Source organism: Cynocephalus volans, chromosome 17, assembly GCF_027409185.1.
Source record: "Cynocephalus volans isolate mCynVol1 chromosome 17, mCynVol1.pri, whole genome shotgun sequence".
In the NCBI taxonomy this organism is placed as follows: domain Eukaryota; kingdom Metazoa; phylum Chordata; class Mammalia; order Dermoptera; family Cynocephalidae; genus Cynocephalus; species Cynocephalus volans.
The window spans coordinates 43,310,774-43,329,622 of NC_084476.1; the positions used below are offsets into that span (position 1 = coordinate 43,310,774).

The 18,849-nt window shown below is 40.2% G+C and overlaps 1 protein-coding gene across 1 annotated transcript; it reads right to left on the bottom strand.

Moving 5' to 3' along the window:
• Window positions 1-6,181: 6,181 nt before the first annotated feature.
• On the bottom strand, window positions 6,182-18,844 carry CHMP5 (charged multivesicular body protein 5). The gene is made up of 8 exons (XM_063082324.1): window positions 18,682-18,844; window positions 17,821-17,925; window positions 16,369-16,415; window positions 14,195-14,288; window positions 13,997-14,068; window positions 10,119-10,227; window positions 8,626-8,738; window positions 6,182-6,887 (listed from the first exon to the last, which is right to left on the bottom strand). Exons 1-8 carry the CDS (start codon window positions 18,748-18,750, stop codon window positions 6,837-6,839), a joined length of 660 nt encoding a protein of 219 aa, XP_062938394.1. The 5' UTR covers window positions 18,751-18,844; the 3' UTR covers window positions 6,182-6,836.
• Between the last annotated feature and the right edge of the window lie 5 nt (window positions 18,845-18,849).

The window sequence follows — 18,849 nt, forward strand, 5'->3', positions numbered from 1 at the left end:
TGGCTAAAGGGAAGTGTCCTGTGACATGGAAAAGGGTTACTTCTTTCTCATGCCCCAGTTCCCATAACTCTTGCCACATGGCTTGTCCCCACCAGGGTCGGTGGCCTACCATCCACCATTGATACTTCCAAGTAGAAATCCAAAGGGTTAAACCTTTGTACACAGCCCAGCTGTCAGTACAGATGGTTAATGGCCCAGGGCTCATTTTTTATTACCATCCAAACAGCTCTCAATTCTGCCCATTGATGGCTTTGCCCTGTGCCATTTTCATACCACATGGTATCTGTTAAGGGCTGGACAGCAACAGCTGTCCATGATGCTGAAGGTCCCATGCTAGAGCCATCTGTGTAGCAAGCTTGCTCTGTGATAGGTCCCTGTCCCTCATGGAAAAGTGTAGCCTCTACCTCATGAGTACAGGTTGTGTCAAAACTTCCTCCACAACCTCTACTGGGCCTAGCACAGCTTGCAACTCTTGGACAGAGGACTCGTTGACACAGTGCTTCTTTGTTCTATATATGCTCCCCATTTAGACAAAGTGGGAGTCTGAGCTACACTCATTTTAGAGTTGGTTGCCCACCTGCACAGCCAACCTAGTATGGGGTATGTTGTCCTTATTAGGACTTTGGCAGTTCCTGTGATAGCTTCAGTGGCCATCAAGGCAGAATATACAGCTGCTAGCTGTTTTTCTATTAGAGAATAGCGCACTTCAGCATCCTTCCAGAGCTGAGACCAGAATCCTACAGGTGTTCAGAATCGGTCTTGTCTCTGCCACAAACCCCATCCTAACCCTTCTTGGGTTATATTTACATCTAATTCAAAAGGCTTAGTGGGATCAGCCACTTGTAAAGCGTGTACTTGCTGTATTGCCTTTTTTGTTGACTGGTAATCCTGTTCTACTTCCTCAGTCCAATCCCAGGGGGCTCCCTTCTTTGTTAATGCATATAGTGGGTGTGCCATTTGAGCCATATGGGGTACAAAAGCTCTCCAATACCCCAGAAGTCCCAAATATGTCTGTAACTGAGCTACCGTTGTGGGTCGAGGGTATGCCTGTATCTTGTCTACAATAGCTTCTGGGATGACCCTCGTCTTACCCAACCAAACCACTCCTAAGAATTTGACTGACAGCCCAGGTCCTTGCTCTTTGGCTATGTTCACGGCCCACCCGCATTGTTCCAAATGTCTTAGCAGCGTTGGAGCTGCCTGGGTTAAACCTGTAAGAGAATCAGAGGTTAATAACATGTCATCAATGTAGTGATACATTGTAACTGTGCTGGGCCTAGTCCACTTGGCTAGGTCCCCAGCCACTAAACCATAACAGGTGGGCTATGCAGATAACCTTGGGTCAATAGTTGAAAGGTCCACTGCCTCCCTTCCCAGGTGAAGGCAAACTGGTCTTGGCTGTCAGCCAAGATTGGAAAAGACAAGAAAGCATTTGCAAGATCCAGTACGTAATGATAAGTTCCCAGCTGAGTTGTCAGCTGATACATCAAGTCGTGAACCGAAAGCATGGCTGCATGCAAAGGAGGCACTACTTTGTTTAGTTCTCGATAGTCTACCTTTTCCAGGTACCATCAGGTTTTTTTCACTGGCCATACCAGAGCATTAAATGGGCTATTAGCTGGATGAATAATGCCAACTTTCTCTAACTCCAATGTAGTGGCACCTTTCTGCATGTCCTCCCAGTAGGCGATACTGCTTTACATTAACTATACGTCTTGGCTGGGGTAACACCTGTGGGTCATGTTTAGCATATCCCCGTAACACAAGCTTTACTGTCCGTATTCATAGCCGAAACTCTCCAACTGTTGTTTGCAGGTGCAAACCATAAAGTACATCCATACCCAAGATGTACTGAGCTACTGGGGATATATATACAGTATACACACGAGGGGGCAATCATCCTATGCTTAATGGCAGTGACACAGCCTTGACTTCAATAGTATGTCCTCCATATCCATCTATACGAACTGTGGCCCCTGGAAACTTATCTGATTGCCATATATCAGGCTACATTCTGCACCTATATCCATCAATGCCAAAACACGCTGTACATTTGTCCTTGACCAATGTATTGCCAATTCAACGTGAGGCCTCCAATCCTCGCCTATCCCCAAAGGACAAGTACCTTGGCCTGCTCCCTAATTGAAATGGAACATTTCATCTGTCTTCTTGGGAGCAATCAAAAAAAATCCTTTAAATCCATCGAGCATACTTTGCTACCTGTTTCTGGACATTTAGTGAAATGCTCTTCAGGGCGTAATTGCTGCCACAAGGCAAACAGGACCGCATTTGGCTGCTGGTCAGTTTTCTTGCTATCAGCCTCTGCTGCAAGCAAGTCAAGCCACATCTGCTTACAGCTAGTCTTGATTGGTCCCCTCAGGATAAAATCCTGATCATTTCTTGGGAGTTGGTCTTAACCACCTTCTGGACTTCTTTTGCTTGTCTCCTCTCCTCTACTTCACCCTGGCTGGCTATCATGGTCGTTACCTCATGTACAGGATGACCAATGTATGGGGCCAGTATGGCCATCAGTGACCCAAAGGACATTGACAGGGCATTTTGCAGCACTATATCTCTCATGCTGCCTGTAAAACTTTCATTTTAAACACGGACTGCTGCATCCCCGGCTCCTGAATTATTTGAACCAATTCAGTATATGTCTGCCTTTTACTCACTTTCTTGGGCAGTTCTCCAGCATTTGCCCACATGATTTGTGCAGCTGCATTTACCCATTCCATTAAGGAGTGATTACCTGGCCCTTGTGCATATCTGCGGCTATTCTATAGCTGCTGCCTCAGGGACGGGTGTATGGTAATGGAGGCCAACTTTTCCATCTCCTCACCAGAACATATCACACTATCCACCCCTAGGTCCCATAACCTCAGCAGCCAAGCAGCTAGGGGCTCCCCCTGTTTCTGCCAGAACTGTCTCCCCAAGTCAACTAATTCAATCTGGGTTTACGGGACATAGGTAGGGAATTGGGTAACCTGTGGATTGCCTGCTGGTATTCCACCTGGTCCCATAGGCTGCTTGCACTTCACTTTCTGTTGCATGACAGGTCGCACAGTCTCATCCAACTCACCACTGGGTTTGTCATTCTCCCTGGTGTGAGAGGCAGGAGTGCCCTGTCGCAGCATGTGATCCTCCAGACAAATTATCCATGCTTCCAACAACTCTGCTTTCTTCTTTAACTCTCCATCAGTTTGCAGCATTGTAAGCAGTAGCCAGGCTCCAGTCAGCAGAAAAGTGGCCACTGGGCACCACGTGCTCAAGGACAGCCACATTTCCTCCCCCTCCCAAGGGGTTCTCCGAGTCCACACTGCTTCATGGAGTGCTTGGTCTATGCTGACTTGCAGTATAACCAGATCCCAGTCAACAGGAAAGTGGCCATAGGGCATAACATATTCAGGAGTAACCACATTTCCTTCCTCTCCCAAGGGGCTTTTGGCTCCTGTACCTGCTCAGAATCCTGTGTACTATGCCAATTGTAAATTTAGGGCTAGGGCTCACAGACCCCTCAAGTCTGTTGCACAGATTGGGTCACAAACCCTCCACATGCAGGTCTACGAGCTAGGTAATAGGAAAAAGGTCCTGGGAGCTGTGGGTAAAAATTAATAGGCCTTATTCAGAGCTAGGAACAGGTCATAGTGGCTTCTCTGAGAGTTCTGAGAAGCACCATAGATCAGAGCTGTTAGTTCTTTATACTCAAGTCCATAACACAGGACACCTGGGTGCCTATACGCAATTACATTAAGTAGTAACAAGAAACACCTGAGCATATTTACAGCAAATGCTGGACAAGATTCTGAACATCTGAGGGTCCCTGACCATTTTCCTATATTTTCCCAACAATCAGAATTTAGAGTGCAGTGCCATGAGGATTCTTTCATTCTGCCTCTAATCTTGGCTCCTCTCTGGCCTCAATATCTCAAGCTTCTCATACTGACAAAAAGTTTAAAAAAAAAAAAAATCATTTCCCCTACTTACCATTTAGAAAATTCAAGGGCTGTATTCCAATAGGCCCAACCTGGACACATGCACATTCCCACAGCTTGGAAGAGTAAGGATAAGATTACTCTAATTGGCATTTTCCCAGTAATCACAGGGTTGTAATGGAGAAGTCAGTTCCCTAAAAGAGAATGCTGATCTAAAAACACTAAGTAATAAACCATTACAGATAGGGAGGTGCCAGGCACAGGCAGTTTTTTAATGCCCTGCTGGAGGTGTTAGGGAACCATTAAAGATTTTAAGTCAGATTTGTATTTTCAAAAAGTAAATATAGCTGTATGTGATGGACTCAAGGAAGTGAAATTATGTAAGAGAAAGCAAGTCGTTTACTCCAAAAGACTATATGAGAGATGCCTAAGCCAAGAAGAGTTTAGAGAGGAAGGGAATTGGATTTGAGAAATACTTAGGGGTTAAAAGCAGGGTTTAATGATTAATTGAATGTGTAGGATGAGGCAAAATGTAGGCATCAAGGACAACTCAAGAGCTTTCTGTTTTGGATGGGAGAGTAATGGTTCCATTACCTGACACAGGGAAACCAGGAGCAGGAGATTCAGGCCTGGGAAAAGGTGATAGCTTGTCTTGGCCATGTGAATGTGACGTGCTTATGAACTTCTAGAACATCCAAATAATTGTTAGGCAAACAGATATAAATAAGGTTCTGAAACTCAGAACCATGTTCAGGGATAGAGTATAGATTTAGAAGTCAGCAGTTAAAGCCAGGAGAATAGCTGAGATCGCCATAAGTGACCAGAGAAAGAAGTACAGAAGATAAAAGCTAGAATTCTAAGGAACACTTAACATTACAGTATTGAAGGGATGAAGATTTCAGAAAGTTTTGGAGGAAATAGTCAGAAAAACAGGAGAACCAGTGAATATTGTCACAAAAGCCAAGGGAGCAGAGATATAAGTAGAACGATTGGTCACTGGTATCCAATGCACTAACAAGGTCTAGCCAGAAGGCTAAACAGCACCCATTAAAATTGGCAAAATATGCGCCACTGATAACAGCAAGACAGGAAATAAAGGAGAAATGTTTGCTAAGAGTGAACCCCAAGATAATGAGCTTAATTTGGATGTTAGATTTTAGTTAATGGTGGGACATTTAAATGGAAGTGCCCTGAATTGAAAATAAGAATAAGGAAAGAGGTCTAGGCTTGTGACAGGTATTTTGAGTCCTTAGTACACAGGTAATAGTTGAAATAATTGGTGTGAGATTTCTCAAGGAGAGTATAGATCAGAACTACAATGGAAGAAATATTTTAGGGGCTGAGTGAGAAAGAGGTGTTTCTGGAAGAGAATAAGTGGCCAGAGACAATAGAAGAAAAACCAGGAGAACTTAGACTCCAAGAAAGTTTTCAAGAAAGTAATAACGAATATTGTAATGTTTGTTCCTACTGAAAGGCTTCTTGAGAGGGTGAAATTAGTAAGGGTTAGAGAGGGTTACATACATGTCTCATTCCCATCTATAACTAAGCAGTGAACTTTTAAATTTATTTTATTTTTTTACCCAGCCTGACCCCCCATCCCCCACATGGCAGGTGTGGTCAGGCTGGGAGACAGTGAACTTTTGAATAGAGGAAGTGGGCTGGTATAGAAACTTCTACAGAGCTAGTGTTCAATAAATGTTTATTGGTTTGATCTGCAGACACATCAGAGGCTTGTGAGGCACCCAGCCAGACTGGAGGGGGAATGCTAATTGGCAGGAGAGGTTGAGTGAGAAAGGGAGGATAGGTTTATTAAGGACCCTGAAGTCAGTCAGGAGTCTGGACTTGCTGTAGCACTCTAAGCACCTCTCAAGAAAAGAATGAAGACCCTGCTTTTTCATTGTTAATAATCCCTCATATGAGAACAACGCTGTAGTTAACAAAGTGCTCGTGACCATTACCTCAATTATCCCTCACAAAAGCCATTTTACTAATAAGGAAATAGAGGTTTAGAGAAGTTGAATGGACTACTCAATAGTAGATAGTTGAAAAAAATGAAGAAAAAAAAAGTTAGTAGATGGCAGACCCAGGGCCCAAGCACAGATTGTTCCTTGTATTTCCTCTATACCACAATGCTACTGCTTAAATTTGGTTTCTGTAGTGGAGTTTTAGGCTGAATCGACATTAATATCATAAATTTGGCTTCTGTAGTGGAGGTCTTAAACTGAAGTGATACTATTAAAATTACATCCTTTTGAAAAATATTTATTGAGTATAAATAAATGTCTTATACATTAAATATCAAGAAATATTCATTATTGAGATTACAAGTCAGGCTGTAATACTGAGGGAACCACAGAATCAAAATATCTATTCGTGATACATTAGTGATAATCCCATTCCAATACTGGACATAGTAATCATTTTGCTCACAAGACAGCACAAAACCCATCAAAAAAGGCTATCAATTTAACGAACCTATAATACCACAATAGAAAATGGTTTTGAATCATAATAACAATCCCTACAATAGCATCTTTGCATCATCAACTTGTCAGATCATTTGGAGACTGTAGAGTTACACTGTCATAGAATTTAAAGATTCCCATTGCCTTGGTTTTATTTCAAATTATTATTAACGAATGAAAGGAAGTCATACAAAGCCAAAGATACTTTTAAGTAAGTTAGTCTTTCGTAAGAGAAAAGGAATCAAATTTTAGTACAAAGAAAGCATCCCCCAAGTGATGAGTCTCTTAACGGAAAACAATAAAAGAGCAATGTAATTAACCTTTCTTTCAAAGAAAGTAAAGAAACCTAAATCTGTTATGGTAATTTGGAAAGATAAATATTTCCTAATGCCAGAATATGTGTTTATTTTACATGATGAACTTGAATAATGCAAGTCTATGAAGCAGGGATCTGTGGCAATCCAAATTCATCCACCAGGACTCCATCCTGTAAAAAGGAAGCAATGTTTAGTGACGCGATTTTTCACTTGATAAAAAATGATTACAAACCTTTAGCAGTTAAAACTCACTTCGAGATGTTTAATAAATCAAAACCAAAATCCCACTCAGAACATGAGAACGCACTTTCTCATAAAAAGGGAAGGAAGAAGTGATGTTCCAGGAAAAGAACTAGAAAGGATCAAAAGCGGTGATCCTTTGCAGGGTACAGGAAGAGCAAAAGAGGGAGAAAGAGAAATGTAAGAGTAAACCTAGAAAGCGGAAAAGGAAGATGGGAGCTCCAATCAAGGAGGAAAGGCTGAGGAGTTAGTCCTTGCCTCCATATTCACATTTTCTCTGATCCTTAATGTGGACAAATATCTTTTTTAGCCTCCCAAATCCTTGAAGGAGCAGTGCCTTTGGACAGGCAGTCACTTCCATGTCATGCTTTACTACAAAATCATAGGCAGTGATACCACTATCAATTATCAGTTAAGAAACCATACCTCCACAGCACGTTTAACTCAGGAATCTGTGACCTTCTAAAAGGGGAAATAACATAGATGCTTCAGGGACTTGTTACTAGTAAATTGAAAAGGTGGGCTATGGTAGTGTTAATAAAAATTATTTCAGGTATGCTGAGAAAAAGCAGCCTATACACCTACAACCTTGATGTGGCAGAGAGGGGGGTGGGGTGGGCAGTAGAGAAAGGTAAGACTACCCCAGGCTCAAGGGACAAGGGAGGGGTACAATAGGGAAGATGCACATTCACAAAAATCAGCTATAAGGACCTGAGAAATTACCTGCTCCCTACCCTTTGCTCCCCACATTTTATAGGTGGGAAAAACTAAGGTTTATAGGTTCAGAGAGAAGACATGAATTTCTACTTCGTTCAAAGTCACACAGTGAATAAAGGCAGAGCTGGGAATGGCTGTCACTCAAATATTCTGTAGACTACATCATTCACAGTCAGTGTGCATGTTGGAAGATAAGGTAAACACCACGCCTAAAAATGTGACAACTGAAAATATGACATATTACACCAGGAACTAAAATGGAGCGAATGAGGTTTTATAAGCAGTTGAATAATCTATTTATAACAATGACAACCATGTAGATTTGGGCTTTGAACAGGGCTTTAAGTTTGCAATGTTCTTTACTTACATACAAGATCTAATTTGCTCTACACAACCATTATGTGAGATACTTGTAATTATCTGCATTTTACACAATAGAACAGAAAAGCTCAAAACAGCTAAGTGATTTGTCATAGTGCCAGATGTCCTGACTCTTTTACTTTGTTGAATTAGAATCTTTCTATATTAAGTTTTACACATACATTATTAATCTCTAGTTTAAAAAAATCCACCCAATAATTAACTCACAAGAGTTAATTAGTGTATCTGGAGAGTGGGACCTTCTTTTACACTGCCACCTAGCAAGGCATGTGTTGCTGACGCTTTCCCAGGAAATGTCTAAAACCTGTAAATGGTACCCAGTGCTAGCTCGCAAGGATGATTTATGTTTATGTCATTGTATAAAAACATTCCTGAGCCTCAGTGACACTATTTACAGACCCTGTTCATTATCCAATGCAGGAAAACTGGGCTTTCAAGGATTCCCAAAATAATGACCAGGACTGTCTTGTCTTATTCTAACTGAAGACCACCTTCTAGATTCCCAGACTGGTGGTCGAGTATAAGGACTTTACCATTTTCCATAAAAATATAAACAGAAAAATCTTTCACCTTGTTTTTTGTGTCAGTGGGAACACCTTCTGGAATTGCAGGTGCTGATGCTGCTTCATCCAAGTAAGAACTATCTTCATCAGCCAGAAGCTCATCACCCAGTGCATCCAACTCTGACATTGAAATAGTGAACATTTCCAAAAAAAAACGGAAACAAGAAAATTGGCAGCTAATGTTAAGAAAGTTAGACAAATTATCTGTAATAAGATTAAAATTTAAATACAAAGGGAAAGGGATTATTAATTTCTATTTTCAAAATAAAAGATGACCATAATAAGAAATTTTCAAGGAAACCAATGTGGTAAAATCTATGAAAAAAGAAAAGCAAAAAGCAAAATAAAACAAACAAAACAACCATTTCCCTACAGGTTGATAGGCCTGAGAAGTCTTCCTGAGGAGACTCTGGAGTTATCAGCTGCCCAATTTAAACTAGAAAATTCTGGGCCGAGCCCGTGGCGCACTTGGTAGAGTGCTGCGCTGGGAGCGCGGCAACGCTCCCGCCGCGGGTTCGGATCCTATATAGGACTGACCAGTGCACTCACTGGCTGAGTGCCGGTCACGAAAAAACGACAAAAAAAAAAAAAACAAAAAAAAAACTAGAAAATTCTGACAATAACAAATGTAAAAAATTCTCTCTCATTTATTGATGGACTTGAAAGAAGGGAGTGAAAGGAGGCTTAAGATTGTTGCATAGTGTGACCATTGGATGAAATCAGGCTCTAAAACTAAGTCTATGGAAAAATGAGTTGGAAGTGGCCAGGAGGAATGACAACAGCAGGTAAAGACTCATCAGGGGAAACTAAAGATGGGAAATTAAAAAAATAAAGAATGGAAAAATAAATAAATAAAAGGATCTAGGCAAAAACAACATGGACAGGGAGAAAGAATCAGCAATAACATGACAGGGGAATCATGCAATAGAAAATCTTATGTAGAGTGGTTCTGCCATCTACCCAGTTACTTATGCTAGAAATTGACAGCCATCCTTGACACATCTCTCTTCCTCCACATCCAATCAATCATTAAGTCTTGTCCATTCAATCTCCTAAAATTTCTTCAATCTGTTCCCTACTCTCTGTTTCTGCTACCACCACCTTAGCCTTAGCTACCATGATCTTTTACATGACTACAGCAACCACTTCTAGACTCCTCTCCCTGACACCACTCACAACCCTTCTCATTTTTTCACACTAACCCCTATTCATCGTTCAGGACCCATGCCTGTCCCCCACTATTAACTAGGTTAGATTCCTCTGCTCTGTGCTCCCATGGCACTCCATACTTCCTCCCAATAGTTTGTGCTCTTGTGTTGTTGGTGGAGTACGCAAGTTTGATGGGGCTGCCTCACAAGCTCTTTGTCCAGAGACTGTACCATAAACTAATTCTCAGGGAATCCTGATAGGGATTTTTCACTAGCATTTGGGAAAAGGTCCCAGGCAGTTGCTCCTTTTAGACTCTAAAACTAAATATACATTGCTTATCTCATAACTTACCTGCTTCTAGGTCATCTTCATCTAATTCTGGGGTGCCATAACTGCGACTCAGTGCTTCTTGGATTTCATTTGCATCTTCCATCATATCCTCTAGCTGGTCTTGTAAATCCTTTAGAAATACATATGACAGGGTTTTCATTCATTATTACCCTCTTCCTCTAACTACTCCCTTCCCTTACATTCTCCTTTGAATCTTAGGAATAAGCAAATTTTAAAAAGATAATGTAGCTAAAATGCTGAGCATATAAACAGTTTTCAACAACTATTAGTTCATTTCCCTTTCCCCAATCCTTGGCTAGCAACTGCTTTTATTCAACAACTGGGTAGACACTCCTCTAAAGAACAGGTTCAAATCAGTCCTGAATGTCCCTTCTAATTAAAAATATCAGAAAGCGGGCTTAAAGAATTATTTAAAAATCACAAGCCCAAAGATTTCCTCTAACAAAACTATGAATGTCACTGACCCACAAAATCCCCGTATTTTTGGTGGTAAAATGTGAACTTAAAAATAAAAAGGAGTAAAATTGGTGATCTTGCATTTGATTTTAAGTTGCCTCATGGAAATCCAAAGCCCTACTGTGAGAATAGATGTCTGCCAGCTCTCAACCATTACGGGAAGTTTTAAATCAAGCAACATCAAAACTAAATACTTTTCTTCTTAATGAAGAAAAGGAGGTAATTGAGATAAACAAATTACTCTTCTCAAGTCAGCCAAAGACAGACTACACTGTGCAAGGAAAGGAGGAAATAGCAGAAACTAGGAGGTACAAAAGGTTGTATTGGGCACACCCTGAATGAGGAAACAGAAATGGAATCGTGATAGACTTGATATCTGAGAGGAGGCTGGTGAAAATAATTGACTAAAGGCATAAATCATCTGTGAATGGCCTACCTTAACCATTAGCTTAACTGTGGAACTATTACAAGGCCGGAAATAACATGAAACCAATCTGAGAAAGAGGCACAGCATAACAAAGGGCAGCTGGTATACTCATTGGCAGCACAGACTCTGGAGTCAGACATACCCAAGTTCAAATTTTGCTATTACTCAATGAGAAGTAATGTCTCTCTAAGCCTTAATTTCCTCATTTGTAAAATGGGATTATTAATAGCCGTATCTCATGGGCTATTGTAAGGACTTATTACAATAATATATGTAAAATACTAAGCACCTAACATTATATATATTCTATTGTGTTAGGGATGCACAAAAAAGTTATGCTCTTCATATACTGAAATTCCACATAGAGGGGAACAGACTAGTACTGATAATGCAGAAGGTCCAAATCAGCACCCTTCAGATTTTTCTAGAGCAATGTAAGACATCTGAAAATTCCTTCCTGGCCCACAAATCAGAGTAAGTTTGTTTTTCCACATATGAGAGTATTTCAAAAAGTTTGTGGAAAAATAAAATTAAAAGATAATATGAATCTTTCCATGAACTTTTTGATGTACCCTTATAAAGGTGAAAAGGGTAGAAAGTAAAATGGAGGAAAAAATTTTTTTAAAAGAGAAAGCTTTCCTTTTCTGCATCTCCAAGTGCCAAACCACCACATTGTACACGTGTAACATTCTGTTATACAGAGAAATGCTGGCTGAAACAATCATTAAAAGAAGGTAAAAGTAACATAGAGTGGGCTAATCAAGTCAAGCTTATACTATATGATTTGTCTTGTACACATCAGGACAAATCTCCCGAAATCATCTAAGAATAGGATGCCTAGCAATAGACTCTAGGAGAGACACAGAAAATCACATAAAGAATTAGCAGATTCAATATTATATAAACAAACAAAAGCAATATAAGCAAATACAAGTACTAAGCTAAAAAGACCATTGATGCATTGATGTACAGAAACTGAAAAATATAAAGGATAAAAACAGAGCTACAAACACACATACACAAAGGCATAATAAAAAACGAGAGGTATAAAACAATCAAAATGTTTTACAATTAAAGTGTTTTAGGAAAATAAATCTAACAAAAAATTCAAAATATATGAGGGTACTTCAAAATGTTCACGGAAAGATTCACATTATCTTTCAATTCCATTTTTCTGTGAACTTTTTGAAGTACCCTCATACAGCCCAGCCAAAAGAAAGATACACACCAAAAGAATTAAAGGGGCTCTCTACCTGTCATGCTGGTAATCTATTGGAGGACAGAAAAAAGGATAATTAAGCAGGAAGACAGACAGAAAAACACAGGTGAAAGAAGGAGACGTACCAAAAAAACACAGAAAGACCAAAGTTTCTCTTTTTATTCATATTAAATAGCTCTAATTAAAACATAAGGAACCCTAAAAGCAGAAAATAAAATTGCATTTCATATATTTTATTTACTTTTTTGGTGGCTGGCTGGTAAGGGCATCTGAACACTTGACCTTGGTTATATTTTATTTTATTACCAAATAGTATTATACAAATAAGGCAAGCATACACAGAACATTTTCCTCAGTGAATCTCCTGGAAGATATCACAAAAGTTAACTCCATATGAGCAGAGACTTGTGGAGGATTAGAGATGGCCAAGGGCAGTCTTGGTCTTAAGTCACAGGTCTTAAGTCACAGGTGCTTAAGAAAAGTAAGACAGGAGAGGAATGCCTTTACTCCTACTAAAGACTGGCACTGCCAGAGAAACTGCTGCAGAGGCAGTAAAATGCCTGGTACATAGTAACTGCTCATCCAAAAAACACTGCTTGAATTAGGCAATACTGCTTTATCTCCTTTAATAGCTTCTCATCCATTCATTCATTAACCATCAAAAACTTCCTGAGGGGCCGGCCCCCTGGCTCACTCAGGAGAGTGTGGAGCTGGAGCGCGGAGGCCGCAGATTCAGATCCTGTATAGGGATGGCCGCTGCACTCACTGGCTGAGCGTGGTGCAGACAACACTGTGCTGAGTGTTGCGATCCCCTTACCGGTCAGAACAACAACAAAAAACTTCCTGAGCACCAACTATGGCCAGGCGTTTTTCTAGGCACTAGAGATACAACAGTGAACAAAATCAAGTCTCTGCCCTTAAGGAAAGAGACATTCTAGTCAGGAGATAGAGGTAAACAGCACCACTATATATGTAGAAAGGAAGCCTCTGCGCAGTCACCACTCACTCCCTCTGCTATTCCTGCTTGCCATCTGGGCTGTTCACCTGACCACTGAAAGCAGCCAAGCTCTTGGGGTCACTTCCCTGGCCCAAACTCAACCCCAAAAAGAAATGCTAATTTTACAGGTCGGCCTGTGGCTCATTCGGGAGAGTGCGGTGCTGATAACACCACGGCCACGCATTCGGATCCTATATAGGGATGACTGGTTCGCTCACTGGCTGAGCGTGGTGCTGACAACACCAAGCCAAGGGTTGAGATCCCCTTACTGGTCATCTTTAAAAAAAAAAAAAAAGAAAGAAAGAAATGCTAATTTTAAGGAACTAACGACATTATTATTAAAAATCTAAAGAGAATTGCTAGAAAAGGGAACGAACTCTATGCTAGGAACTGTTAAGCATTTTACATACATATCCTCACATAGCACTCCTGACAATCCTGGGAGACAGGCAGCAACATCACTATTTTACAATTGAGGAAGCAGACTAAAATCATTAAGTCAGTTAGAAGTAACTACTGGATACCTATTATGTGCCAGGCTTTGAGCATGTAGATATACTAACTCATTTATTTCATCCTCATAATAACTGTATGTGTTATTAGGATCGTTACATCAACAATGAGGAAACAGACCTTTGGTACCCATTCCCAAAGTTACTCTACTAGTAAATTGCAATTTAATTCAATCCCTCTTCTGTGCTCTTCCCAACACACACACATTCATTTGGATTCTTTCAGAAACTAGCGCACATTCTTGCAGAAATTAGCATACATCTCACCTCAATTTGGTCGATTTTCACTTGCTTATATGCCTTCTTCATTTCCTTTACTCCCAGTTTCATAGCATCAACCTAAAATAAGGTAGAAGAAAACATGTCTTAAGAAGTCCTGTTGGTTAAACTATCTTTAAAAAACCATGGGAAAAGAGCACAAGAGAAAAAAAAAAAAAATAATGGAAAAAGGTGCTTTGGGAGTACCGTGGTCTTGGTGTCCTTCAATGATTGGATGGTGTAATTGGCTTGTTCCATGTTAAATGACTGTTGGGCGAGATTGTCCCGCTGCTGCTCATACCTTTTTAGAGTGAATTGAGAATGGTAAATGTGAGCCATATAAAAATCCTCAGGAAGAAAATATCCCTAACACTAGAGAAGAGAATTTTCTTTAAAAAAAAAAAAAAAAAAAGAAACAAAGTACTAATATACAGAAAAATTGGCAAAAACAATTTAATCACTCTTATACAAATATCACTTGATGTGTCCCTCCAGTCTTTTTCCTTTACATGCATTTTACTTCTAACACTATTTTCCACTTAACATTATATAGCACTTGCTTTTTTTCTATGTTACTACATATTTTAATATATGTCCTTATAATTATTTCCTATGATAAATTTCCAGAAGTAGAATTCTTGGGGCAATGGATAAGACCATTTTTAAGGCTCTTCATACAAATAGCTAAACGTTTTTCCAGTAGACTGAATTCTTTGAGGACAGGTATTATATTTTATTAATCTTCTACCCACAATTAGGTAATCCATCTAACCTAAATAATGTCTGGTGCTCAAAATATGTTTTTGAAAATAAAAGTTTTATATCAAATTATAATACTATCTCAAAGACTTATGTCACTATGGTCTTTATACAATATTTGGAAACCATCTAACTATCTAAACAGAAGAAAAATGGTCAATTCATGGTACAGGCAAATGGTGAAATATTGACTCCATTAAAAAGTATAAAATTTCCAAAGAATATTTAAAAGGACAGGGAAATGCTCAAAGTATAACATTATGTGGAAAAGGATAATACATATTACACACTATAATTTCAGTTTTCTTCTAAAAAATTACTATATGTGCACACATACCACATAAGCACAAGCAGAGAAAAGAAACTGGAAGAAATTAGCATTTTAAAGGTGGTTATATCTAGTAGTAGGACTTTAAGTAATTTTTTTTCTCCTGTTCGTCTTTATGTAATTTCCAAGTTTCTACAATGAACAAAAGCTTTTTATAACAAAAAAAAGTTACTTAAAAATTACAATGCCGTTGATTAAGAAGGTTAATAGTTTTATAATATGCTTATCACTCTAGGCATTATAATTTTTTTTGCGGGCCGAGCCCGTGGCGCACTCGAGAGAGTGCGGCGCTGGGAGCGCAGTGACGCTCCCGCGGCGGGTTCGGATCCTATATAGGAATGGCCGTTGTGCTCACTGGCTGAGCGCGGTCCAGCCGGTCACAAAAAAAAAAAAAAAAAAAGACAAAAAAAAATAATAATAATTTTTTTTGCAATTTGATCTAATCTAAAAGAAGAAAGATGGCATCTGATACCTTATAAAAAGTTATTTTAAAATAGGAGTAGAAGCTGGCCACTTGGCTCAGTTGGCTAGAGCACAGTGTTACAACACCAAGGTCAAAGGGTTCGAATCCCCAAACCGGCCAGCCATGAAAAAAAATAGGAGTAGAGTTATAAACAATCTTTCTGGTTCCCTATTAGCTGATTACACTTGACCTCTACAACTCTGCAGAGGATCTCACCAGCTGAATAGTCCACAGGGCTAAGCACCAAAGATACTATTTTGCTTCTGCTCAAACACTGGCACATAGTCATCAAAAACAAATTAAAGACACTTAAATCTATTCTGGTGGGAGAGAAAAAATATAGAGGATTCCTAACTTTACAAACAAACAAACAAACAAAAACAAAAAAGGCACATTCTAACTAAATAAATAATGGGAGAACCAAACACTATAGATCTGGCCATTCCAAAACAGTAGTTATTAGCCACATATGGCTACTTAGACTTAAATTATTAAGATTAAAAAAAATTAAAACTTCAGTTCCTTAGTCACACTAGCCGCATTTCAGGTGCTCAACAGCCACATCTATCTAACAGCTACTGTACTAGACCCACAGATATAGAACATCTCCATCATAACAAAAAGTTCTATTTAGACAGATGGTGCTAAAACAGATGTTGTTGAACATAGAGAGGGGATTAACCCAGCTAACTTTATTTAATTACATGTCAATGAAAATTTGTAATTAAATCAAGAATGCTTAGGAAATGGTATGAAATCCTGAAGGAATGGAAGACCATTTCCCTTTTGGTTAAACCTGATAGAGGGAAGGAGATTATACAAATAACTTACATTCGCTTTTGCTTTAAAACCCGCAAGGCTTTCTGCTTGACCATATTCTGGGGAAAAAAACAGATTTAATAAAAAGAAAGTGAAAAACATAAATATGGTAAAAGAAATCTCCCATATCCTCAAACTTGCATACTGTCTTCTTCAAAGTAGTAAACAGTGGTTCCTGGATTCTGTTCTTCCCCTCTCAAGCACAGGTATCTCTAAGGTCCAGTTTTTAAGCCTTACCTCCTATCTGTCTTTGCATCCCACATCTCAGTGTCCTGAACTACTTTCTCTTTTCCTAATGCATATTATCTCCACTTCCACCCCAACAGAGCCAGTTTTATATATCAAGTTGCCTTAGGGAGATTCTCCACTTAGACATCCTGCTATCAGCTCAAACTCACCATGCCCAAACTCCACAACCTTATCTTGCCTTGGAAATAACTAACAGTGGCTCTACCAGTCTCTTACTTCTCTATGTTGAGAACCTTTACATCAATCTCATCTTTCCTCTCTCTGTTGTCTCTTCATGCACAGTCATCCTGTTACTGATTTTCAGAAGTCACTTACAAACCGATTCGTTTCATGTCATTCTCAGGACTACCATCAAGGTTTGGGCCTTCATCTCAAGTCTACTTGGGCTTTCCTGCCTCTGGTCGCTCTTCATTCCACATCATCAACTAAGATGGATGGGAAAAACCTTATCTTTCTACATTGTTCTATATATCATTTTATTTGTCTCCTCCAATGAGGAAGGAAAAGCAGATATTGCTACTTCACAGACCATAAATAACATTTACTGAGTACTATACAGGTCATATTAATTACCTTGTTTTATCCTCACACTATAAAGTAGGCATTATCCCCATTCTACAGATGGGAAAATGAGGTTCAATGATGCCCTGGCTCATGTAGTTAATAAGTTACGAAGCTGAGAAAAACAAGGTAGTTCTATATCAACAGTCCATGTGCTTAAACACAGTATTCCTATTCCTACCTAACAGAAGCAGAGAATTAGCTAAGTCACTTTATCAAGGTCACAGCTAGTAAGTAGTGATGGTGTTAGTATTAGAACACGGGTCCCAGATACCTCGATCAGTATTTTTTCCCAGTATGCCACTCTTTAACCAGTCTATTACACCTACCTAACCTGACCAGCCTGGAAACTCACTGATCTTGAGCAGGAGGTAGCACTCCTCTCCAGAATGCCACCTTTTCAGTAGAATATGCTAATTCCCATGTGCATGTGATAAGCATCTTCTCTCCACCAGTTCAAATCCCAGCCTCCTTCCCATATCTGGCTGCAAACTCTCCTCCCTGAAGGATACATCCTCACATACGTTTTCTCCTTATCAGACTATGAACTTCTCTTCTGTGTCCTTCACCTGCCCCTACCACCAGGACCCATTTCTATAGGTGCTCAAATTAGACTGTCACAGCACCTTCCACAGCAGTTGCCCCCAATCTTACCTTTGCAGGACCCTCTCTCATCTTCTTGATCTGATCCTTATACTTCACTAGCTCAGCATCCAATCGAGAAATCTTCTTGTCAATGGATTCTGCCCTGCTGTCCACCTTGGGGGAAAATGTATTGGTAATTATTGCAATGGAGGAAGAAAAAAAAAAAAAAAAAAAAAACAGGAGCATATGGTGATGGGTGGAAAACAGTGGTTCACAGAGGGGGGGTAGATTCCATCAGAAACCCTGAGATTCTAATATACCAGTTCCCCCTCAAATGTGTTGTGGCAAAAAAATAATTTGAGAACCACTGGGCTGAGCTGAGATTTCCAGGAGGCGTATGAAATAGCCCAGTGTCCAGTGGACACCGGCTAAGACTGTATATCTAATGCTATTACCTAGATCGGGGTTGATGGCTTAATCTGAGAGGCTAAGGTTCTAAATTTTGTGACTGAGATCCAGGATTGAAGTACAGATATGTTGACCTAGGATATTAAACTGAGAATCCTGACGTGGGCAAGGGATGAGGGATGGAAGATGGGTAAGTGGTTGGGCTGGACAGGGTGGGAAGGGTGAATGGCCTTCGGGCTGGTTGGGTGAGGGGATCAAGGTGAGAGCGAGTGGACGCGACAATGGGCATCAGAACGGGTTAGCTGCAGGCAAGGCGAGGCAGTGATGGGGTTACCTGTCCCTGGTTTGTGGCGTCAGAAATGACTTGGGTAACAGGAATGAAGGGACGAAGGTAGAATGGAGAAGGCCGAGGTGTAATGGGACCGGGAATGGGGTGGATGAGTGGGAGTCCGTGGCCGGGGATGGGTGGGGGGTCGGGTTGTCAGAGGCCCTGAGCCTGTTTAAGTAAGATCAAGTGCTCACCGTGCCAATGCAGTCAGTGAGGCTTGGTGGCGGAGCCTTGGGTTTCGCTTTTCCGAAGAATCGGTTCATCTTGGGCGGCCGCGAAGAAACCCAAACACTGGAGCAAAACCAGAAACGGAAGCAGAATCACTCCCGCCTCGACTTCCGGCCTCCCCGTGCGCAAGCGCA